This window comes from Oncorhynchus keta, chromosome 37 (genome assembly GCF_023373465.1).
Source record: "Oncorhynchus keta strain PuntledgeMale-10-30-2019 chromosome 37, Oket_V2, whole genome shotgun sequence".
In the NCBI taxonomy this organism is placed as follows: domain Eukaryota; kingdom Metazoa; phylum Chordata; class Actinopteri; order Salmoniformes; family Salmonidae; genus Oncorhynchus; species Oncorhynchus keta.
The window spans coordinates 16,057,217-16,082,535 of NC_068457.1; the positions used below are offsets into that span (position 1 = coordinate 16,057,217).

General features: G+C 42.6%; 1 protein-coding gene across 1 annotated transcript in view; it reads left to right on the forward strand.

Moving 5' to 3' along the window:
• Window positions 1-5,002: 5,002 nt before the first annotated feature.
• The window catches only part of LOC118370000 (xin actin-binding repeat-containing protein 2-like), a 56,579-nt gene continuing 36,262 nt past the window's right edge, over window positions 5,003-25,319 (forward strand). Inside the window, exon 1 of the mRNA XM_035754755.2 lies at window positions 5,003-5,593. Coding sequence (XP_035610648.2) covers window positions 5,363-5,593 — 231 coding nt within the window. The 5' untranslated portion in view covers window positions 5,003-5,362. The remainder of the gene's footprint in view (window positions 5,594-25,319) is intronic.

Below are 25,319 nucleotides of genomic sequence, written 5' to 3' on the forward strand. Positions count from 1 at the left end.
CCGCTGTATCCCTTTCTCATATCCCGCTGTATCCCTTTCTCATATCCCCTGTATCCCTTTCTCATATCCCGCTGTATCCCTTTCTCATATCCCCTGTATCCCTTTCTCATATCCCGCTGTATCCCTTTCTCATATCCCGCTGTATCCCTTTCTCTCATATCCCACTGTATCACTTTCTCATATCCCGCTGTATCCCTTTCTCATATCCCACTGTATCCCTTTCTCATCTCCCCTGTATCCCTTTCTCATATCCCGCTGTATCCCTTTCTCATATCCCCTGTATCCCTTTCTCATATCCCCTGTATCCCTTTCTCATATCCCCTGTATCCCTTTCTCATATCCCCTGTATCCCTTTCTCATATCCAGCTGTATCCCTTTCTCATATCCCCTGTATCCCTTTCTCATATCCCGCTGTATCCCTTTCTCATATCTCCTGTATCCCTTTCTCATATCCCCCTGTATCCCTTTCTCATATCCCCTGTATCCCTTTCTATTATCCCGCTGTATCCCTTTCTCATATCCCGCTGTATCCCTTTCTCATATCCCCTGTATCCCTTTCTCATATCCCACTGTATCCCTTTCTCATATTCCCTGTATCCCTTTCTCATATCTCGCTGTATCCCTTTCTCATATCCCGCTGTATCCCTTTCTCATATCCCGCTGTATCCCTTTCTCATATCCCACTGTATCCCTTTCTCATCTCCCCTGTATCCCTTTCTCATATCCCGCTGTATCCCTTTCTCATATCCCCCTGTATCCCTTTCTCATATCCCCTGTATCCCTTTCTCATATCCCGCTGTATCCCTTTCTCATATCCCCTGTATCCCTTTCTCATATCCCCTGTATCCCTTTCTCATATCCCCTGTATCCCTTTCTCATATCCCCTGTATCCCTTTATCATATCCCGCTGTATCCCTTTCTCATATCCCCCTGTATCCGTTTCTCATATCCCCTGTATCCCTTTCTCAAATCCCGCTGTGTCCCTTTCTCATATCTCCTGTATCCCTTTCTCATATCCCACTGTATCCCTTTCTTATATTCCCTGTATCCCTTTCTCATATCCCACTGTATCCCTTTCTCATATCCCCTGTATCCCATTATCATATCCAGCTGTATCCCTTTCTCATCTCCCCTGTATCCCTTTCTCATATCCCGCTGTATCCCTTTCTCATATCCCCCTGTATCCCTTTCTCATATCCCCTGTATCCCTTTATCATATCCCGCTGTATCCCTTTCTCATATCCCCTGTATCCCATTATCATATCCAGCTGTATCCCTTTCTCATATCCCGCTGTATCCCTTTCTCATATCCCCTGTATCCCTTTCTCATATCCCGCTGTATCCCTTTCTCATCCCCCTGTATCCCTTTCTCATATCCCGCTGTATCCCTTTCTCATATCCCGCTGTATCCCTTTCTCATACCCCCTGTATCCCTTTCTCATATCCCCTGTATCCCTTTCTCATATCCCGCTGTATCCCTTTCTCATATCCCCTGTATCCCTTTCTCATATCCCGCTCTATCCCTTTGTCATATCCCCTGTATCCCTTTCTCATATCCCGCTGTATCCCTTTCTCATATCCCCTGTATCCCTTTCTCATATCCCGCTGTATCCCTTTCTCATATCCCCTGTATCCCTTTCTCATATCCCCCTGTATCCCTTTCTCATATCCCCTGTATCCCTTTCTATTATCCCGCTGTATCCCTTTCTCATATCCCGCTGTATCCCTTTCTCATATCCCCTGTATCCCTTTCTCATATCCCGCTGTATCCCTTTCTCATATCCCCTGTATCCCTTTCTCATATCCCGCTGTATCCCTTTCTCATATCCCGCTGTATCCCTTTCTCATATCCCACTGTATCACTTTCTCATATCCCGCTGTATCCCTTTCTCATATCCCACTGTATCCCTTTCTCATCTCCCCTGTATCCCTTTCTCATATCCCGCTGTATCCCTTTCTCATATCCCCCTGTATCCCTTTCTCATATCCCCTGTATCCCTTTCTCATATCCCCCTGTATCCCTTTCTCATATCCCCTGTATCCCTTTCTCATATCCAGCTGTATCCCTTTCTCATATCCCCTGTATCCCTTTCTCATATCCCGCTGTATCCCTTTCTCATATCTCCTGTATCCCTTTCTCATATCCCCCTGTATCCCTTTCTCATATCCCCTGTATCCCTTTCTATTATCCCGCTGTATCCCTTTCTCATATCCCGCTGTATCCCTTTCTCATATCCCCTGTATCCCTTTCTCATATCCCACTGTATCCCTTTCTCATATTCCCTGTATCCCTTTCTCATATCTCGCTGTATCCCTTTCTCATATCCCGCTGTATCCCTTTCTCATATCCCGCTGTATCCCTTTCTCATATCCCACTGTATCCCTTTCTCATCTCCCCTGTATCCCTTTCTCATATCCCGCTGTATCCCTTTCTCATATCCCCCTGTATCCCTTTCTCATATCCCCTGTATCCCTTTCTCATATCCCGCTGTATCCCTTTCTCATATCCCCTGTATCCCTTTCTCATATCCCCTGTATCCCTTTCTCATATCCCCTGTATCCCTTTCTCATATCCCCTGTATCCCTTTATCATATCCCGCTGTATCCCTTTCTCATATCCCCCTGTATCCGTTTCTCATATCCCCTGTATCCCTTTCTCAAATCCCGCTGTGTCCCTTTCTCATATCTCCTGTATCCCTTTCTCATATCCCGCTGTATCCCTTTCTCATATCCCCTGTATCCCTTTCTCATATCCCCCTGTATCCCTTTCTCATATCCCCTGTATCCCTTTCTCATATCCCACCTGTATCCCTTTCTCATATCCCCTGTATCCCTTTCTCATATCCCGCTGTATCCCTTTCTCATATCTCCTGTATCCCTTTCTCATATCCCGCTGTATCCCTTTCTCATATCCCCTGTATCCCTTTCTCATATCCCGCTGTATCCCTTTCTCATATCCCCTGTATCCCTTTCTCATATCCCCTGTATCCCTTTCTCATATCCCCTGTATCCCTTTCTCATATCCTGCTGTATCCCTTTCTCATATCCCCTGTATCCCTTTCTCATATCCCCCTGTATCCCTTTCTCATATCCCCTGTATCCCTTTCTCATATCCCACCTGTATCCCTTTCTCATATCCCCTGTATCCCTTTCTCAAATCCCGCTGTATCCCTTTCTCATATCTCCTGTATCCCTTTCTCATATCCCGCTGTATCCCTTTCTCATATCCCGCTGTATATCCCTTTCTCATATCCCCTGTATCCCTTTCTCATATCCCGCTGTATCCCTTTCTCATATCCCGCTGTATCCCTTTCTCATATCCCCTGTATCCCTTTCTCATATCCCCCTGTATCCCTTTCTCATATCCCCTGTATCCCTTTCTCATATCCCCCTGTATCCCTTTCTCATATCCCCTGTATCCCTTTCTCATATCCCCTGTATCCCTTTCTCATATCCCCCTGTATCCCTTTCTCATATCCCCTGTATCCCTTTCTCATATCCCACCTGTATCCCTTTCTCATATCCCCTGTATCCCTTTCTCATATCCCACCTGTATCCCTTTCTCATATCCCCTGTATCCCTTTCTCATATCCCACCTGTATCCCTTTCTCATATCCCCTGTATCCCTTTCTCATATCCCACCTGTATCCCTTTCTCATATCCCCTGTATCCCTTTCTCATATCCCCTGTATCCCTTTCTCATATCCCCTGTATCCCTTTCTCATATCCCACCTGTATCCCTTTCTCATATCCCCTGTATCCCTCTCTTTATTCCCTGACCTGAACGTCTTTTGGGGATTTTACTATTTTCTAATAATGTGGCCCGAATCAACTACTTCTATCGGACGTAATTTAAGGCATTTTCAAATAATATGCTTTAAATAGCCTACTATTTGAAAGTATTTTCAAATACTTATTTTAAATACTATTTTAAAACGCATGGGAGTGTATTTGGGTATTTTTCCAATAGCTTGTAAGTGTATTTTAAAATATATTCAACTACTGCCTGAGATGGTTGCCAAGGTACTCTTTGAAATGCTATTGCTTAAAAAGGTCCTTTTGACACACTTGAGAGGACCACAGAGTTGCCTTGACGGATTTCACAACCTATGCATAAGTAATTCAATTCATTTCACATGGTTGACGATTCATTGCTTAAATTCATTAAGATAACCCAGCAAAACCTTGCAGTTCAGTTAGCATACGCTCACACAGCACAAAGTCCCCACACTGAATGGCCCTTGTCTTGACACAAAAAAACATTCAACGCAAAGCTGTGAGAGACACCATTAATGTCACAGGGGGACAAAGAAAAACAGTAGAAAAGTTGTGATCCAATCGTGTAAGTAGAGGAAAAAATGTGTTTAAACCGTCAAACAACCATTAGCCCAGTGAAGTAAAACCCTCCCAAGGAAAGGAAGGGCAATAAAACAACTATCACACTGACGACTGGGGTGGGAGGTTAATTGTGACAGAGCTTCCATGATTTGTTCAGGAAAAATAGGTTTGGAGCCAGACAAGGCTAGGGCTGGGGTCAACCCTGGGTCTCAACTGTTTCATGTCAGCCTGACCTGGGTGGTACTGACAGAGGGAGGGAGAAAGGGGTCTGTTCAGTCTAAACTGGGTTCTGGAGTTCCTTGCTTCAGGATTAAGCTGAAAGGTAGGCTATGATACCTCTATTAGTGTAATATTACATTTATAAAGTAGGCCCTAGCTTGGTCAGTCTGTCTGTCTGTCTGTCTGTCTGTCTGTCTGTCTGTCTGTCTGTCTCTTTCTCTTTCTTTCTTTCTTTCTTTCTTTCTTTCTTTCTTTCTTTCTTTCTTTCTTTCTTTCTTTCTTTCTATCTATCTCTCTCTTTCTCTCTCTCTCTCTCTCTCTCTCTCTCTCTCTCTCTCTTTCTCTCTTTCCCTCTCTCTCTCTCTCTCTCTTTCTCTCTTTCCCTCTCTCTCTCCCTCTCTCTCTCTCTCTCTCTCTGTCTGTCTCTGTCCTCCTTTGTCTCTCTCTCTAACGTGAATATTTATTTCTCATAGCTATGTAGCTGACGTTACTGTGAGCTGCATCCAAGACCCAAAACAGTGTGTCACTGGGAAAACATTTTCCTCTCTCCTCTCCCTCTCTCCTCCTCTGAAGGCCAGCCTCTCTGTGTCGTCTATCAGCCTGGTGTGTCTAGAGCTAGCCACAGGGTCAGAACAGAGCAGAGAAAGGCATCTACCCCATCTACTCCTCTTTCTCTCATTCTCTCACTCACAATACTCACAAATCTCTCTTCCTTTCTCCCCCTTTTACCTCCCAGTCATACAATAGACTTCCCCTGTACGCTCCTGTCCAGAAGAAAGAACAGGGGGATACGGTTTCCACAACAATGGAAATTCAATCAGGAAATGGAGAAGAGTTGGAGGTGGTGAGTGGCGAGTCATTAGTGACCTCGGGCTCCGTTTCCTCCTCGCCGTATCTCCCTGTCCCTCAGGCAGACGGCACGGACGACCAAGTACTCCGGGAGGACCTCCAGGCTGCCAAGACCATTGAGAGGTTTGACATCCCTCTGAGTAACTTGAAGAGGATGTTTGAGAAGCCCCCAGGAGCAGCCAACACTGTAAGTACACTTTTTTTCTTATTATGCAGTACAGCTTTATGTGAATTGAATGTTTAAGCCAAACAGTGCCCTAACTTACTGTGGTCCAAAGCACTCTGTCCATGGACTGTTTGGGAGGGAACCAACTGATGGGCAATTATGTGCTACATTTACTGTGAGAAACTGAATAAAACTTTAGTGGAAAGTTTAAAAAGTAGGTTTAGTGAAGTAGGTTCATTGGAGATTTTGACGCAGTTGTAATGCTGTCTCCTAGTTTCTGAGAGACGGGAAGCAGAGTATCAGTGTATATAGAGGGAGGTCTGGTGACCAATGGCATCACACTTTTTTAAAAACATCAGCTCTGCTGCTTGTTTTTGTGTTCTTGTTGCGTCTCTCACTTAATTCCATAAATAGGTCTATTCTAGTTTCAGGGTGGCTATGTGGGATCCTCTGAAAGACGTCCGTGTGATCACTGACCAATAGAAAACCCCTGGTGCAGCACCTGGTTGCAGTATTTTGGCCCCTCTTTTTTATTGCATTTGGTTTTTACACAGTTAGAAAATGCACTATTTACTAAGATGGTTGAAATGTCAAGATAGAACAAGATGACAAGGGATAGAAAGTAGGTTTCAAAGAGCAGTGGATACCACGGTCTAGGGGTTAGGAGTATTGTTACAAAGAGCAGTGGATACCATGGCCTAGGGGTTAGGAGTATTGTTACAAAGAGCAGTGGATACCACGGTCTAGGGGTTAGGAGTATTGTTACAAAGAGCAGTGGATACCATGGCCTAGGGGTTAGGAGTATTGTTACAAAGAGCAGTGGATACCACGGTCTAAGGGGTTAGGACTATTGTTACAAAGAGCAGTGGATACCACGGTCTAGGGGTTAGGAGTATAGTTACAAAGAGCAGTGGATACCACGGTCTAGGGGTTAGGAGTATTGTTACAAAGAGCAGTGGATACCACGGTCTAGGGGTTAGGAGTATTGTTACAAAGAGCAGTGGATACCACGGTCTAGGGGTTAGGAGTATTGTTACAAAGAGCAGTGGATACCACGGTCTAGGGGTTAGGAGTATTGTTACAAAGAGCAGTGGATACCACGGTCTAGGGGTTAGGAGTATTGTTACAAAGAGCAGTGGATACCACGGTCTAGGGGTTAGGAGTATTGTTTCAAAGCCAGAGAATATGATTCAGCCTTTGGCAAAGGGTTTACTCAAAGTTTGTTGACTCTGGTAAAAGTGCTTACGTCTTCTTTTTTCACTGAAGTCGAGGGCGAATGACTCACCACCTGGTTTTCCATCACATTACAGCTGGCTGCTCTCAGAGGAACATCTAAGACACTTGGAAGGAAAGTGGGTCATTTTTGGGCAAACCATCCCACTGCCAAATGTCTACCGTGGAGTAACGAATGGTCCATCTGACCTAGTTATTCTCTTAGTTGGTTTTAACACCGTCATGATGTCCAACCATATTATTCCCAAATCTGGCCGTGATGTGTTCGTAATGCCAAAGATCCACCGCAGATTTGATCGGTTTAATCAAAAACTATAATACAAATATTATTACAATATCCTTAGTGAATTTATAAGCTTCCAGCAGATGGTATGAAGAGCACAGCAAAAGTGAAAGAAATGAGTGAAGTCTCCCCATTAGCTGCACAGAGAGATCTGTATTGATCTCTAGTCCATCCTCCTGTCTATGGAGTGGAGCCTAAATACACAGCTGATGTTTCTTAGCCCCGGCCATGGCATTACAGTCCTCTTGAGAGTTGTAAAGGGAACTTAGTCATGCTGTAAACAAAGTAGATGACCATGTCTCAGTGTCAACCATCTGAAAGCAGCTTTAGTTATTTATAAACTAGATCAATACACTGACAGTGTTTATTGGCTTATTCAGATGTCCGATAGCTTTTGACGAAGCAGCAGCTACTCTTCCTGGAGTCCACACGAAACACAGAACATGACGAGGAACCAAGCACAGACAAGAGACAAGCACAGACAAGAGCAGTCACACAAATGTAGAATGCAACGGTGTACAACCGAAGAATAACGTGTGTGTGGATTGTGTTCGAGTGTGTCTGTGTGTGTGTCATTTCACAGTCGCTATTTTGCCATCAGACGTTGTTTAATCAATTTTTTAAAGGTCATTTCCTGTTTCTTTGAGTAATTGGACCATGCCTCTGTATAATACTGCGTGTTGTCGGGAATTGGTTTTGAACTTGGGGAATGTGAAGAGACCCCTTGTGGCATGTCTTGTGAGGTATGTATGGCTGTCTGTGCTGAATGTTATTGGATTATACAGACAATCTAGAATTTTCATTACACTAATACTTCTCATAAACATAAAAAGACAAGCAGTTCATCTCTTGTCAACCCTCAACCAGGAATGACTGGCATGGATGTTGTTGATGCTAGTTCTGTATGTGCAGTTAAGGGCGAGGCGTGATGCTCTGTTTTGAACTAGCTGCAGCTTTGCTGGGTCTTTCTTTGCTGCACTTGACCGTATGAGCGGACAGTAATCAAGTTGGGACAAGACCAGAGCCTGAACAACTAGTGCAGTTGATTTTTGTGTCAAAAGCGCAGAACATATTTTCAGAACAGACATACTCCTCCCCATCTTCACGACACATTTTTCAATATGATAATTGACCATCCAATGATATACAGTTGAAGTCAGAAGTTTACATACACCTTAGCCAACTACATTTAAACTCAGTTTTTCACAATTCCTAACATTTAATCCAAGTAAAAATTTCCCTGTTTTAGGTTAGTCAGTTAGGATCAGCACTTTATTTTAAGAATAAAGAATAATAGTAGAGAGAATGATTTATTTCAGCTTTTATTTCTTTCATCACATTCCCAGTGGGTCAGAAGTTCACATACACACAATTAGTATTTGGTAGCATTGCCTTTAAATTGTTTAACTTGGGTCTAACATTTCTGGTAGCCTTCCACAAGCTTCCCACAATAAGTTGGGTGAATTTTGGCCATATCCTCCTGACAGAGCTGGTGTAACCGAGTCATGTATGTAGGCCTCTTTGCTCGCACATGCTTTTTCAGTTCTGCCCACACATTTTCTATAGGATTGAGGTCAAGGCTTTGTGATGGCCACTCTAATACCTTGACTTTGTTGTCCTTAAGCCATTTTGCCACAACTTTGGAAGTATGCTTGGGGTCATTGTCCATTTGGAAGACCAATTTGCGACCAGGCTTTAACTTCCTGACTGATGTCTTGAGATGTTGCTTCAATATATCCACATAATTTTACTCCCTCACGATGCCATCTATTTTGTGAAGTGCACCAGTCCCTCATGCAGCAAAGCACCACCACAACATGATGCTGCCACCACTGTGCTTTAAGGTTGGGATGGTGTTCTTCGGTTTGCAAGCCTCCCCCTTCTTCCTTCAAACATAACAATGGTCATTATGGCCAAACAGTTCTATTTTTGTTTCATCAGACCAGAGGACATTTCTAGAAAAAGTACGATCTTTGTCCCCATGTGCAGTTGCAAACCGTAGTCTGGCTTTTTTATGGTGGTTTTGGAGCAATGGCTTCTTCCTTGCTGAGCGGCCTTTCAGGTTATGTCGATTTACCACTGGTTTTACTGTGAATATAGATACTTTTGTACCTGTTTCCTCCAGCATCTTCACAAGGTCCTTTGCTGTTGTTCTGTGATCGATTTGCACTTTTCGCACCAAAGTACATTCACATCTAGGAAACAGAAAGCATCTCCTTCCTGAGCGGAATGACAGCTGCATGGTCCCATGGTGTTTATACTTGCGTGCTATTGTTTGTACAGATGAATGTGGTACCTTCAGGCGTTTTGAAATTGCTGGATGAACCAGACTTGTGGAGGTCTACAATTTTTTTCTGAGGTCTTGGCTGATTTTTGATTTTCCCATGATGTCAAGCAAAGAGGCACTGAAGGTAGACCTTGAAATACATCCACAGGTACACCTCCAATTGACTCAAATTATGTAAATTAGCCTATCAGAAGCTTCTAAAGCCATGACATTATTTTCGGGAATTTTCCAAGCTGTTTAAAGGCACAGTCAACTTAGTGTATGTAAACTTCTGACCCACTGGAATTGTGATACAGTGAATTATAAGTGAAATAATCTGTCTGTAAACAATTGTTGGAAAACATATTTGTGTCATGCACAAAGTAGATGTCCTAATAGACTTGCCAAAACTATAGTTTGTTAACAAGACATTTGTGAAGTGGTTGAAAAATGGGTTTTAATGTCTCCAACCTAAGTGTATGTAAACTTCCGACTTCAACTGTACCTAGGAGTTTAGCTTCCTCAACTTGCTCAATGGTCACACACTTAACACACTTAATGCATAACTCCAGTTGAGGTTTGGGGCTCAGATTATTTTTCTTTTTTTTAACCAAATACAATACTTTTAGTTTTAGATGTATTTAAGAACTGTGTATTATTAATCACTCATTCTGATACGGATGAACTTCTTACTGATCTATTCAGTGAGCTCACTGGCTTTGATTGCTTAGTTGTGGGACTCATAGGAGCTCTGACTAGTCCATAATTAGGTTCTAGATTTGTTCCTGACCATATAGCCTTAACTTAACTAAAGTTGTTCCTAGTTAGCTCATGGTCAGGGAAAACTCTGAGCCCTACTCATAATAAACATACAGTTGTCCCACCTCTGTAGGTTTTAGAGGTCTTGAGGCGGCAGCACAGCTGCAGTATGGTGTCTCTAGCCTGCCGACTGTGGGTTGAAACCTGTAGATGGCACATGCTGTCTGTGCAGTGCAGTGCAGTGCACAGACGATGGAGCTTATTTCGCACTGTGTTATTTAAGGCCTATTCCTGGGGTTTTATGGTTATGCTGCATTTTAAAAATAACCCTGTAATTGGTATGTCGGCTGTGGCTGACAGCGCGGGAGTGGAGGGCCTTTAGGTACTGCCAGCCTGCCTCAGATCGGATGGGAGCGCAGGCAGAGTGGAGACGTGGATCTATAGAGAACTGGATCATGCCTGTCGTAGTCAGAGTTCTGGACTGGGTCCTGCTGGCTGTTTGTCTTCTTATGTGGATCTGTGGGTTCTGGTGCTGCTTCAGATCACAAAGAGGAAGGTGAAGTCAGCTGAACTGATTAAAGGCCAGCTGAGAAGCTTCATTCTTAGTAGTTTAACGACAAGAGCAGAAGTGTACAAAAGCAAAATAGTTTGGGGTTTGTTTTATTGAACGTTTTTTTCTTTGTGATGGGGTTGTTGTTTTTTGTGAGGGTTTTTATCTTTACTGTTCTTTAATTACTACTAATGTGTGAAAGGAAATGTGAGAGGTTTCTCAGATGACTGTACCGTAGTTTGCTGCGACCACAACACTGAACCACTGATGCCAAAGGTCCAAAAGATGCAATCTTTCACAGACATTCTTTGGCTCAGAATAACTGGCCATGTCTCCAATACACAGTAAAAACTTCATCTGGTACTGAGTGAAATGTAGTATTTTAGGGAAAGTTAAGCCTTGTTAAGTATATGTAGACGAGTGTGGCGAGACAGAGTGGAACGAAGCCATAATAAACCAAACACATCCTGATAAGAACAGAGTTTGGCTATTCCCCAATGGACCTTGTCCTATAATACATTTAGGAGACATTTGCTTCAAAGATGAATTATTGTATTCCCTTGACATGAGCTGACTGACAATCATGATGAGACTGAGACAATGTAGGTTAGGCTAACAGATGCTCTTATCCAGAATGACTTACAGGAGCATTTAGGTTTAAGTGCTTTGCTCAAGGGCACATCAACAGATTTTTCACCTATTCAGCTCAGGGACTTGAACCAGCAACCTTTTGGTTACTGGCTCAACACTCTTAACCGCCAGGCTACCTGCCGCCCCCAAACCCCATACAATGGTGGTTTATCTACTGTACCGTTGTGATATACTAACGCTGAACTGCTTGTATTTCTGTAGGGTTCCAATATGACGACTCTCAATCCTTCTCTTACTACATCATTCAAGTCAAGGAAAGGGGGATAAAGACATACTTTTACTCTATGACGCCCATTTGGAATTCATCCTTTATTTTGCATGACCAAAATTCGCAAAGAAACCGATCTTTCTGTCATTATCTTGAATCTTAATTTTGAGAACACGGATACTTGTCACTGTTTAATTCTTCCTTTGAATCTGACCTTTCTATTTGACATTTGATTCTTAATGAATGATAATCCAATTTGCCGTTTCCTTTCAATTTCCTCTGCAGAAGATTTCATTCCCGTTTTTAATTTTCCTTCTGTGTTGGCCATGGTGTTAAAGTGCTTTTTTATTCCCCCAAATCAGATGAATTCTGCCCCCTTTTGGGGCAAGGTGACCTGAGAAACAATAAAGCGGAATATTAATATTTGATTAATACCCCTTTAGAACATTTAATTAAAGGAGACCTTGAATGAAGCACAATCATCTGGCTGTTAATTTGTCTCTGTTTCACTCTGGTTTCTAATAACATTCTCAGCCACACATTATTCACAGGCAACGGGAAGGTCATCTTCTTATCTCTGATTTAGTCGTCTAACAAAAGCCTGTGTCAGTTCAACACAGGGCCAGTGTTCACAGATCACAGAAGAAAAGGTGTGCAGCTCACTATAAAACATGACTCTCTGTCTCTTGCCTTATCTGTAGGGTTGTAATGCAAATGTCAGCTTTGGTGGGATATTTTATTATTTATACAGTGGAATGCCTGGGATGTCATTGAGAGGTTAGTCATAACAATGGAGGATGGATCATCGCCGGGTGGCCGTATAAGTAGTGCCAAAACGTCACTGATTCCACTGTAGAGGAGGACAGGCATGTTTCCATTATCCACAGATGTGGAGTGATGCAATAGTTTATGTTCGGAGCAAAGAGTTCCTTTTTTTTCTCGAGTGGACAAGCTGACTAGCCGACCCCTTTCTGTTTCTGTTTCTGACAGTGGAAGCAGATGTCGTTACCAGTCCCAACCAGAGGGGGGCAATCAAATGTCTGGGAGTCACACCAATTAGTCCTGCTCTAACAGTGCAGCAAAAATGTCAAATAATAATCAAAAACAATAAATCACAAATGTCAGAACGAATCCAGTTAACAACCCACATAACACAGTATCAGTAATCCAAATGCAATCTAAAGCAATCCATACAAGTTGCATACCAAAACAGGTAGGACTATAATGAAGAAACCAAAGCCATACAGCATGTATCACTCCACAGAGATAGGATCTATGTCACCACACCATGCCACAGAGATAGGATCTATGTCACCACACCATGCCACAGAGATAGGATCTATGTCACCACACCATGCCACAGAGATAGGATCTATGTCACCAAACCATGCCACAGAGATAGGATCTATGTCACCAAACCATGCCACAGAGATAGGATCTATGTCACCAAACCATGCCACATCCTATGTCATTGTCCTGTTATTTCACCAGGGATTTAATCTTGGTTAGTTTGTTTTTGAAGGTCCTAGGGGTTCTCTGAGATCGATAGCCCACTCCCCATCCTCACCTCATGGGACATCCAGACTCTAAATATACAGCCCACTGTGACCTATGAAGCTTGATGTCATGGGTGGCTTGGACACTTAAAGTTGGACACTTAAATGTGAGGCGTCTGCACACATTCAGATGGTGGCACGTGCGGGTGGGAATGTACATGGGAGCTTGGGTTGATCTTCACAGCTTGAGTAGCTACCGTACCTCTGTACTGTGTTGGATGTACTGCAAAAGCATTTCTCTTTATTTAACTAGGCAAGCCAGTTAAGAACACATTTTTATTTACAATGACGGGCCTACCGCAGACAACGCTGGGCCAATTGCGCACTGGCCCTATGGGACTCCCAATCATGGTGATACAGCCTGGAATGGAACCAGGGTCTGTAGTGACACCTCTAGCACTGCAATGCTGTGTCTTAAACCACCGCACCACTCGGGAGAATGATTTTTTTTTTTCATTTTTATCGAGGCTTTGAACATTGCTTCATGTGTCCCATATGCATAATTTTCAGGTAACTTGACACTTGACACGACATTATGTGTATGCTTGTGTGTTTTATTTTGGGGATAGTCAATTGTGTTTACTGTCATTTCATTGGCTGCCCCGGTTGACCGGAAGTGGTATTTGGCAAACAGGTATGAAAGCCTCTTTTAAAGCTTCAAATGGTTAATGTTATGTTGAAGTTAAGGCTACAGTTTACTCACACCCACATCAAAACCCCTTCATTCTGACCCATTCTTCCAGCCCTCTCTTGTCCAGCCCAGCCCGGCCCAAAGTGGCTCAACGGCTCACTCGTAAGATTCCATTAGCTCTATGAGACACTTCCACCTCGTCTCAGTTTCACTGATTCAAATCATTTAATGAAGTCACGGCTGTATGAGTCCAACCACACGGCCCAATGACAAAGGAGTGGGTCTCTGAACGCTAGACATTCCAATTATTACCAGCACTTATCTGTTGTATAGTTAAACCAATGGCCAGGCCAGGTCGTCACCTGGCTTTCCATTGGCTTTCCATTTCCATCGACTTGCCCTAAAACAGGTTCTATTCTAGATACTGTACGGGTGGGGAGTTTGATTGGGGGGTTTCCCTTTCTAAAGCATTCATCTTGTACACTTATCTGTTATGTGCATATGAGCATTATTTTCCTATAGTTCACCAGTCATCTTCATTATCGTCATAATCCATCTTCACCACCAGCATGATTCTGTGTTTCAGGGACCTTTTTTTAAACATTTTTACAGCGTTATTATTATGACACCCAGAACGGCACCGGAGCGTGCACGCTAACGGATTACCACCCGAACCACAGGGCTTACAGTTTAATCATTTATGTAGATATTGCTCTGAGACAAAGACAGCACTATAATTCATAACGTCCCCTCACTCAGACCTGGCTGCTACTGTGACGGTTGCCATGGCGAAATAGATTCAATTGATGTTGGTTGTTTTCAAACCCGTTAAAGCTTTATTTATAACTTACTGGATGACGAACGATATTCGGTGTGACGGATGAATCATTAACAGCAGCACCGTTGGTCAAACTGAGAACACACTCGCAGCTAGTTTATTTTGCTTCCACCTGTCTATATCCATGTTAACAAAGATAGACTAGGCATATATTCATGTAAACAAAGATAGACTAGGCATATATCCATGTAAACAAAGATAGACTAGGCCTATATCCCCAGAACATTGGATCAGCATTGATGAACAAGGGGCCCCTGATTCAGCTTATGTCCAAAGTCACTGTCTGGAAATGGAGAAGGTTCTGGATATCCCGGTTTAGATCCGCCACTCGTACGTATAAATAGTGTCGGATGGAGTTGGTGTTTGGCAGCGCTCAGTAAACATTAGGAGGCAGAGGAGCCTGATGAAAGGGAGTGAAACATGATTTGCATTCATTACACATAGGCCCAGTGGGAAGAGACAGAGAGAATGACCTAGTGAGAGAGAGAGAGAGAGAGAGAGAGAGAGAGAGAGAGAGAGAGAGAGAGAGAGAGAGGGAGAGATGTTGGTTCTCGGGACTTAACAAGCAGGTCACTGTACTTCATAAACAAGTCCCATCTACGGTGAAGCATGACGAGCACATTTCAGAAACACACTATTTTTTCATGTTGACTCTCTGTAGTTCCAACTCGCTATTTCTCTATACATCTCTCTCAGAAATGTTCAGTGAAAAAAATGATCATGCATGTTATATCAACATTGACAACCTTTTCAGAGTACGTCCTACACCTTCCATAAATCAAGTACAAAGTAGCCTACACTCAGAGGAGTGTTACATCATCACTAACCCACCACTGTAGCTGGGGCTTTTCTGGGTTTGATGTACTGTGTTGTGATGAGTGTGACAGAGTGAGAGGTGTTACCAACAATAAAGCCTGGTGACTAGAATAGTCCTCTCCACCCATACAACATATGACACTTCTGCAGTCTGTCTGTCTGGCCGTCTGGCCATCTGGCACACAGTACTGTTTAGCTCCTCTGTGTGTGTCAGCTGGCCCAGCGAGACAGAGGCTCCTAATCATCTCAAACCTGCTTGGAGACGCCACAGCCAAGCTGGGCCCACTCCGTCACAACACTCTCTCTCTCTCTACTCAGCCTCTCTCTTTCTCTCCACTATGTGCCTGTCTGTATGTCTCCTCTCTCGCTCTGTATCCCTCCCTCTACCTCTCAATTCAATTCAAATGGCTTTATTGGTATGGGAAACATATGTTTACAGTGTCAAAGCAAGTTAAATAGACAATAAACACAAGTTGAATAAACAATCAGAAATGAACAGTAAACATTAGGCTCATAAAAGTTTCAAAGGAATAGAGACATCTCAAATATCATATTATGGCCGTGTACAGTGTTATAACGATTAGATAATAGTTCAAGTACAAAAGGGAAAATAAATGAACAAACACCATTGTAAATACAACCCATATTTATGTTTTTCACTGGTTGCCCTTTTCTTGTGGCAACAGGTCACAAAACGGCACACTGTCGTATTTCACCCAATAGATATGGGAGTTTATCAAAATTGGATTTGTTTTGAAATTCTTTGTGGATCTGTGTAATCTGAGATAAATATGTGTCTCATACATCCTAAATGGGATGTCGAATTTTATGTTCCTTTCAATGGAACAGTTTTGTGGAAGTGACCTGGGGTGCTGATGTTTAGGCCGAGGTACGCATCATGTTTTGTGTGCTCTAGGTTAACAGAGTCTAGATTAAATTTGTATTTGTGGTCCTGGCAACTGGACCTTTTTTGAAACACCATTATTTTTGTCTTACTCAGATTTACTGTCAGGGCCCAGGTCTGGCAGAATCTGTGCAGAAGATGAAGGTGCTGCTGTAGGCCCTCTTTGGTTGGGGACAGAAGCACCAGATCATCAGAAAACAGTAGAAATTTTACTTCAGATTCTAGGAGGCTGAGGCGGGGTGCTCCAGAAAATCACATTGTAGGATTTTTTATGAATTTATTTGCAAATTATGGTGGAAAATATGTATTTGGTCACCTACAAACAAGCAAGATTTCTGACTCTCACAGACCTGTAACTTCTTCTTTAAGAGGCTCCTCTGTCCTCCACTCGTTACCTGTATTAATGGCACCTGTTTGAACTTGTTATCAGTTTAAAAGACACCTGTCCACAACCTCAAACAGTCACACTCCAAACTCCACTATGGCCAAGACCAAAGAGCTGTCAAAGGACACCAGAAACAAAATTGTAGACCTGCACCAGGCTGGGAAGACTGAATCTGCAAAAGGTAGTAAGCAGCTTGGTTTGAAGAAATCAACTGTGGGAGCAATTATTAGGAAATGGAAGACATATAAGACCACTGATAATCTCCCTCGATCTGGGGCTCCACACAAGATCTCACCTCGTGGGGGACCTAGTGAATGACCTGCAGAGAGCTGGGACCAAAGTAACAAAGCCTACCATCAGTAACAAACTACGCCACCAGGGACTCAAATCCTGCAGTGCCAGACGTGTCCCCCTGCTTAAGCCAGTACATGTCCAGGCCTGTCTGAAGTTTGCTAGAGAGCATTTGGATGATCCAGAAGAAGATTGGGAGAATGTCATATGGTCAGATGAAACCAAAATAGAACTTTATGGTAAAAACTCAACTCGTTGTGTTTTGAGGACAAAGAATGCTGAGTTGCATCCAAAGAACACCATACCTACTGTGAAGCATGGGGTTGGAAACATCATGCTTTGGGGCTGTTTTTCTGCAAAGGGACCAGGACGACTGATCCGTGTAAAGGAAAGAATGAATGGGGCCATGTATCGTGAGATTTTGAGTGAAAACCTCCTTCCATCAGCAAGGGCATTGAAGATGAAATGTGGCTGGGTCTTTCAGCATGACAATGATCCCAAACACACTGCCCGGGCAACGAAGGAGTGGCTTCGTAAGAAGCATTTCCAGGTCCTGGAGTTGCCTAGCCAGTCTCCAGATCTCAACCCCATAGAAAATCTTAGGAGGGAGTTGAAAGTCCGTGTTGCCCAGCAACAGCCACAAAGCATCACTGCTCTAGAGGAGATCTGCATGGAGGAATGGGCCAAAATACCAGCAACAGTGTGTGAAAACCTTGTGAAGACTTACAGAAAACGTTTGACCTCTGTCATTGCCAACAAAGGGTATATAACAAAGTATTGAGATAAACTTTTGTTATTGACCAAATACTTATTTTCCACCATAATTTGAGAATAAATTCATAAAAAATCCTACAATGTGATTTTCTGGATTATTTTTTCTAATTTTGTCTGTCATAGTTGAAGTGTACCTATGATGACAATTACAGGCCTCTCTCATCTTTTTAAGTGGGAGAACTTGCACAATTGGTGGCTGACTAAATACTTTTTTGCCCAACTGTATATATGTTTAATACGTAGGGGCTCAAGTTGCATCTCTTTCTCACCCCAACACCCTTTGGAAAGAAATGTTTGCTTTTTTGGACATTTATGGATTTTATAATGTTTTCCCCCAACACCATTTTATTATTACATAGCAGATTTTTTGTAATTATATAGCAGACCTTCATGCCAAATTGAGTCAAAAGCTTATGAGAAATCAACAAAGCACGAGAAGACTTTGTCTTTGTTTTGGTTTGTTTGTTTGTCAATTAGAGTGTGCAGGGTGAATACATGGTCTGTCATACCGTAATTTAGTAAAAAGCCAATTTGACATTTGCTCAGTACATTGTTTTCACTGAAGAAATTGCCCTGTAGTTCATTCAATGTAATTGGAGAATCCAGTGGGTTCTGGTAGTTTTAATAGTTGATTCTAAGATTTTCAATTGATCATGTCTTTGCTGTTTGATCTTTGTTATAAGGTCAGAAGATTGGAGAAGTGGTTTACCAATACATCTCCGTTTTCCATAGATAACTATTCGTGTTGTTGTTGGTTTAGAGTGTTCCAATTTTACCAGAAGTGGTTAGATTCTATGGGTTCTTCAATTACTTTGAGCTGAATTCTGACGTGCTGTTCCTTCTTTTTCCGTAGTGTATTTCTGTATTGTTTTAGTGATTCACCATAGTGAAAGCGTAGGCTGTGGTTTTCTGGATCTCTATGTTTTTGGTTGGACAGGTTTCCCAATTTCTTTCTTAGGTTTTTGCATCAAATCATTTGTCATTGTTGTTAATTGTCTGCTTGAAATGTCTAGATTTGATAGGGAAGCTGAAAGGTCAAATATACTATTTCGGCTTTCTACTGCCAACTATCGTCACTAACTCTTACAGTTGAATGCATTCAGTCGTACAACTGACTAGGTATCCCCCTTTATCTCTTGCTCTCCCCGCTCTCATCTCTATCTTTCTATCCTCACTGCAACACTTTTGTGACTGTGTTGGCTTGAGAGTGAAATATAAGTGGGTGGATCTCAGTGGCCTGTGTGTCCTAATAATGGTGAGAGTCAACAGAGAATTGTACTGTACAATAATCTTCACTGCAAATGTTTGGATTGTGAGGAAAGCTTATGGCATTGGATGCAAACAAATAACTCAGATGGAAAGAGAAGCTCGTGCCAAGGTTTGGATGAGACACTTTGGAGTCTGTTAAGTGCCTCTGGGTGACCTTCAAAGACAGGAAATATCTGGAGTTTCAGCAAAAGCTTCCAAACCAGGAACTAAAGCTTTGTTATTTCAATAAGAGGAGGAGAACGTGAAATCAAACTTGTTCAGGTACAGTACGTGCTCAGGTGAAGCAAGTTTTGTGACGCTGTAACTGAAAACATTGGATCCATTAGTAAAGAATTGGATTGATTTAAGGAGAGGAAAGAAAAATGAGATGTTCTCCACCAGCAGCAAGGCAGATGCCTCCTACAGCCTACTGGTATGTCTCTGTCTTGACTATCAACTGTGGATCCTGATGAGTCATCTTCATGTCACTTCATGTTGTGCCAGGAAAGCGATAAGGCAGCTCTCACAACATTAGACCTCCTAGCCAGGAGCAATCGGGCTTGGTGGTGTGTATATGTGCGTCTGTGTGTGCATCATTTGATACAAAGCATCCCTCCAAGCGGTGAGCCAGTCACATATGAGCTGCCATTTCCCTCAACAACTCCTTCTAGTCTGTCATCTCAGCCAGAACTCCTTTTTCTATACAGAGAGAGAGAGAGAGAGAGAGAGAGAGAGAGAGAGAGAGAGAGAGAGAGAGAGAGAGAGAGAGAGAGAGAGAGAGAGAGAGAGAGAGAGAGAGAGAGAGAGAGAGAGAGAGAGAGTAAATTTCAACATACCAATTAGGATTTGGCTAAAAATACTTGAATCAGTCATAGCGCCCATTGCCCTTTATGGTTGTGAGGTCTGGGGTCCTGCTCACCAACCAAGACTTCACAAAATGGGACAAACACCAAATTGAGACTCTGCACGCAGAATTCTGCAAAAATATCCTCCGTGTACAACGTAGAACACCAAATAATGCATGCAGAGCAGAATTAGGCCGATACCCACTAATTATCAAAATCCAGAAAAGAGCCATTAAATTCTACAACCACCTAAAAGGAAGCGATTCACAAACCTTCCATAACAAAGCCATCACAAACAGAGAGATGAACCTGGAGAAGAGTCCCCTAAGCAAACTGGTCCTGGGGCTCTGTTCACAAACACAAACACACCCTACAGAGCCCCAGGACAACAGCACAATTAGACCCAACCAAATCATGAGAAAACAAAAAGATAATTACTTAACACATTGGAAAGAATTAACAAAAAAACAGAGCAAACTAGAATGCTATTTGGCCCTACACAGAGAGTACACAGCGGCAGAATACCTGACCACTGTGACTGACCCAAAATTAAGGAAAGCTTTGACTATGTACAGACTCAGTGAGCATAGCCTTGCTATTGAGAAAGGCCGCCGTAGGCAGACATGGCTCTCAAGAGAAGACAGGCTATGTGCTCACTGCCCACAAAATGAGGTGGAAACTGAGCTGCACTTCCTAACCTCCTGCCCAATGTATGACCATATTAGAGAGACATATTTCCCCCAGATCACACAGATCCACAAAGAATTCGAAAACATATCCAATTTTGAAAAACTCCCATACCTACTGGGTGAAATTCCACAGTGTGCCATCACAGCAGCAAGATTTGTGACCTGTTGCCACGAGAAAAGGGCAACCAGTGAAGAACAAACACCATTGTAAATACAACCCATATTTATGCTTATTTATTTTATCTTGTGTCCTTTAATTATTTGTACATTGTGTATATATATATATATAATATGACATTTGTAATGTCTTTACTGTTTTGAAACTGTTGTATGTGTAATGTTTACTGTTAATTTTTGTTGTTTTTCACTTTATATATTCACTTTGTATGTTGTCTACCTCACTTGCTTTGGCAATGTTAACACATGTTTCCCATGCCAATAAAGCCCTTGAATTGAAAATGAATTGAGAGAGAGAGAGAGAGAGAGAGAGAGCGAGAGCGAGAGCGAGAGCGAGAGAGAGAGAGAGAGATCACCTATAGCTGCTGTATGACGTGCTTTACTGGATTTTAATAGGCATGGTTGTGCATTAGTGCACCCCCAGGTGACACAAAACAACAGGTCGCGATGTCAATTCCTAATCTGAAGCTCCATTTAAAAAACTGATGTCATCGCCATGGTTTCCCCTGACAAGTGTCCGACCGGCCTCACCGTTTTACTGTGCATGCTGTCATATCAGCATTAATGTCATGGATGGGTGGCATTGAATTCATTAGTGAGACACCCTTAAAAGGGTTATTTATTTTTCCTGCAGGATTGTCTCTGAGGCTGGTAGATTTCCTGAAGCACGTACCTTATTAATGATGCAGTCTGTCAAGGGGAGCGTAAGGGGAGTGATTCCCCAGGCTGACGGGGAAGCTGACGGGGAAGCTGACGGGGAAGCTGTGGCAGGGCCAACGGGAACATATGGAGGACAAGATCTGGCTAACAGGGAGCCCTGGGAAATGGCCTCCTGTCTGTGGTTTATCTGACCCCCATTCCTCTTCAGAACAGGATATGCTGTGGCATGATAGTGGAGAAAAGCAGAAAACATTTGATCCATTTTAATGGGAATGGGTGATGAAATACATGAGTAACTGCTGAATGACCATATATGTATTGATGTTTACATACACATTAGCCAAATACATTTCATTTAAGTTTTTCACAATTCCTGACATTTAATACTAATAAAAATGTCCTGTCTTAGGTCAGTTAAGATCACCACTTTATTTTAAGAACGTGAAATGTGGGTCAGAAGTTCACATACACTCAATTAGTATTTGGTAGCATTGCCTTTAAATTGTTTAACTTGGGTCAAACGTTTCGGGTAGCCTTCCACAAGCTTCCCACAATAAGTTGGGTGAATTTTGGCCTATTCCTCCTGACAGTGCTGGTGTAACTGAGTCAGGTTTGTAGGCCTCCTTGCTCGCACACGCCTTTTCAGTTCTGCCCACAAATGATCTATAGGTGCGTGCCCAGAGTGAACTGCCTTCCACTCAGTCAATAGATGCAAATATATGCATATAGATGCATATTATTATTAGTATTGGATAGCAAACACTCTGAAGTTTCTAAAACTGTTTGAATGATGTCTGTGAGTATAACAGAACTCATATGGCAGGCAAAAACCTGAGAAAAAATCCAAACAGGAAGTGGGAAATCTGAGGTTTGTAGTTTTTGAACTCAGCCCCTATCAAATTCACAGTAGGATATGGGTTATTTTGCACTTCCTATGGCTTCCACTAGATGTTAAACGTCTTTAGAATGTTGTTTCAGGCTGCTCCTGTGAAGGGGGGCCGGATCAGAGCTGTTTGACTAAGGGGTCTTCCACTAGCCTCGTTCTCAGTCATGCGCTTTCACATCGTTCCATTGCTTTTCTACAGACAATGGAACTCTCCGGTTGGAATATTATTGAACATTTATGATAAAAACATCCTAAAGATTGATTCTATACTTAGTTTGACAAGTTTCTTCAACCTGTAATATAACTTTTTGAACGTTTCGTCCGACTGGACCAGAACGCGCTTTTGGATTTGTTTACCAAACACCCTAACAAATGAAGCAATTTGGACATAAATGGACATAAATGATGGACATTATCGAACAAAACAAGCATTTATTGTGGAACTGCGATTCCTGGGAGTGCATTCGGATGAAGATCATCAAAGGTAAGTGAATATTTATAATACTATTTATGACTAATGTTGACTACCCAACATGGCAGATATAGCTCTGGCTGGTTTGGGCTCTGAGCGCCGTTCTCAGATTATGCTTTTTCCATTAGTTTAACAAAAAAAATCTGACACAGCGGTTGCATAAAGGAGAAGTGTATCTGAAGTTCCTTGCATAACACTTGAATTTTCATCAACATTTATGAACATCTGTGAATTCATCTGTGAATTCATGTGGCTCTCTACAATATCACTGCATGTTTTGGAACTACTGAACATAACACGCCAATGTAAAATAAGATTTTGGGATATAAATATGAACTTGATCGAACAAAACATACATGTAATGTGTAACATGAAGTCCTATGAGTGTCATCTGATGAAGATCATCAAAGGTTAGTGGTTAAGTTTTCGAGTTGCTGTGCATTTTGTTGCCAACCTATTTTGCTACCTGACAACTTTACGGTTTTCACTTTTTAATTTCCGTTCATATATTTATTTATTTTTTCCTCAACTTTTTCACTCCGGACGCTTTATCTGGGCACGATTCGTCAGGACCTCCAACAGCCGAAGCTAAGTAGTAACATTAACATGATGCCTTCTAATTGTAGTCGCTGTACTCGCCTTACGGCGAGGATAGCTGTGCTACAAGCCCAGCTTCAGACGCAATCGTTAGGCAAGGGTAATTTCAGTGTAGGAAAGGATGAAACAGCGTCTGTGCCACCAGTAAGTACAGATAGTAGTATAAATCCCCTGGCACAGTCCCCGCAGCCGGACAACTTTCTCACGGTTTCTGGAAGGAAATGCTGTAGGAAAGCTCAACCAGTGTCGCTCATTCAGCCGACAGAAACTTTCAACCGGTTTTCCCCATTAAGCAGCGGGTCGGAGTCAGAGGCCGAGTCTTCTCTGGTCTCTACTCCTCCCGTTACGGGGTCTGAGACGCCGAAGCTTCCCACCATTAGCTCTGACAAATTGAAAACTCTAGTCATTGGCGACTCCATTACCCACAGTATTAGACTTAAAACGAATCATCCAGCGATCATACACTGTTTACAAGGGGGCAGGGCTACCGACGTTAAGGCTAATCTGAAGATGGTGCTGGCTAAAGCTAAAACTGGCGAGTGTAGAGAGTATAGAGATATTGTTATCCACGTCGGCACCAACAATGTTAGGATGAAACAGTCAGAGATCACCAAGCGCAACATAGCTTCGGCGTGCATATCAGCTAGAAAGATGTGTCAGCATCGAGTAATTGTCTCTGGCCCCCTCCCAGTTAGGGGGAGTGATGAGCTCTACAGCAGAGTCTCGCAACTCAATCGCTGTTTGAAAACTGTTTTCTGCCCCTCCCAAAAGATAAAATTTGTAGATAACTGGCCCTCTTTCTGGGACTCGCCCACAAACAGGACCAAGCCTGACCTGCTGTGGAGTGACGGACTCCATCCTAGCTGGAGGGGTGCTCTCATCTTATCTACCAACATAGACAGGGATCTAACTCCTCTAGCTCCACAATGAAATAGGGTGCAGGCCAGGCAGCAGGCTGTTAGCCAGCCTGCCAGCATAGTGGAGTCTGCCACTAGCACAGTCAGTGTAGTCAGCTCAGCTATCACCATTGAGACCGTGTCTGTGCCTCGACCTAGGTTGGGCAAAACTAAACATGGCGGTGTTCGCCTTAGCAATCATACTAGGATAAAGACCACCTCCATTCCTGTCATTACTGAAAGAGATCATGATACCTCACATCTCAAAATAGGGCTATTTAATGTTAGATCCCTTACTTCAATGGCAATTATAGTCAATGAACTAATCACTGATCATAATCTTGATGTCATTGGCCTGACTGAAACATGGCTTAAGCCTGATGAATTTACTGTTTTAAATGAGGCCTCACCTCCTGGCTACACTAGTGACCATATCCCCCGTGCATCCCGCAAAGGCGGAGGTGTTGCTAACATTTACGATAGCAAATTTCAATTTACAAAAAAAAAATGACGTTTTCGTCTTTTGAGCTTCTAGTCATGAAATCTATGCAGCCGACTCAATCACTTTTTATAGCTACTGTTTACAGGCCTCCTGGGCCATATACAGCGTTTCTCACTGAGTTCCCTGAATTCCTATCGGACCTTGTAGTAATAGCAGATAATATTCTAATCTTTGGTGACTTTAAAATTCACATGGAAAAGTCCACAGACCCACTCCAAAAGGCTTTGGAGCCATCATCGACTCAGTGGGTTTTGTCCAACATGTCTCTGGACCCACTCACTGTCACAGTCATACGTTGGACCTAGTTTTGTCCCATGGAATAAATGTTGTGGATCTTAATGTTTTTCCTCATAATCCTGGACTATTGGACCACCATTTTATTACGTTTGCAATTTCAACAAATAATCTGCTCAGACCCCAACCAAGGACCATCAAAAGTCGTGCTATAAATTCACAGACAACACAAAGATTCCTTGATGCCCTTCCAGACTCCCTTAACTTAATTGAGGAAAATAAGAACAATCCGAAATTCCTTTTGATACTGTCGCAAAGCTAACTAAAAAGCAGCATTCCCAAAGAGAGGATGACTTTCACTTTAGCAGTGATAAATTCATGAACTTCTTTGAGGAA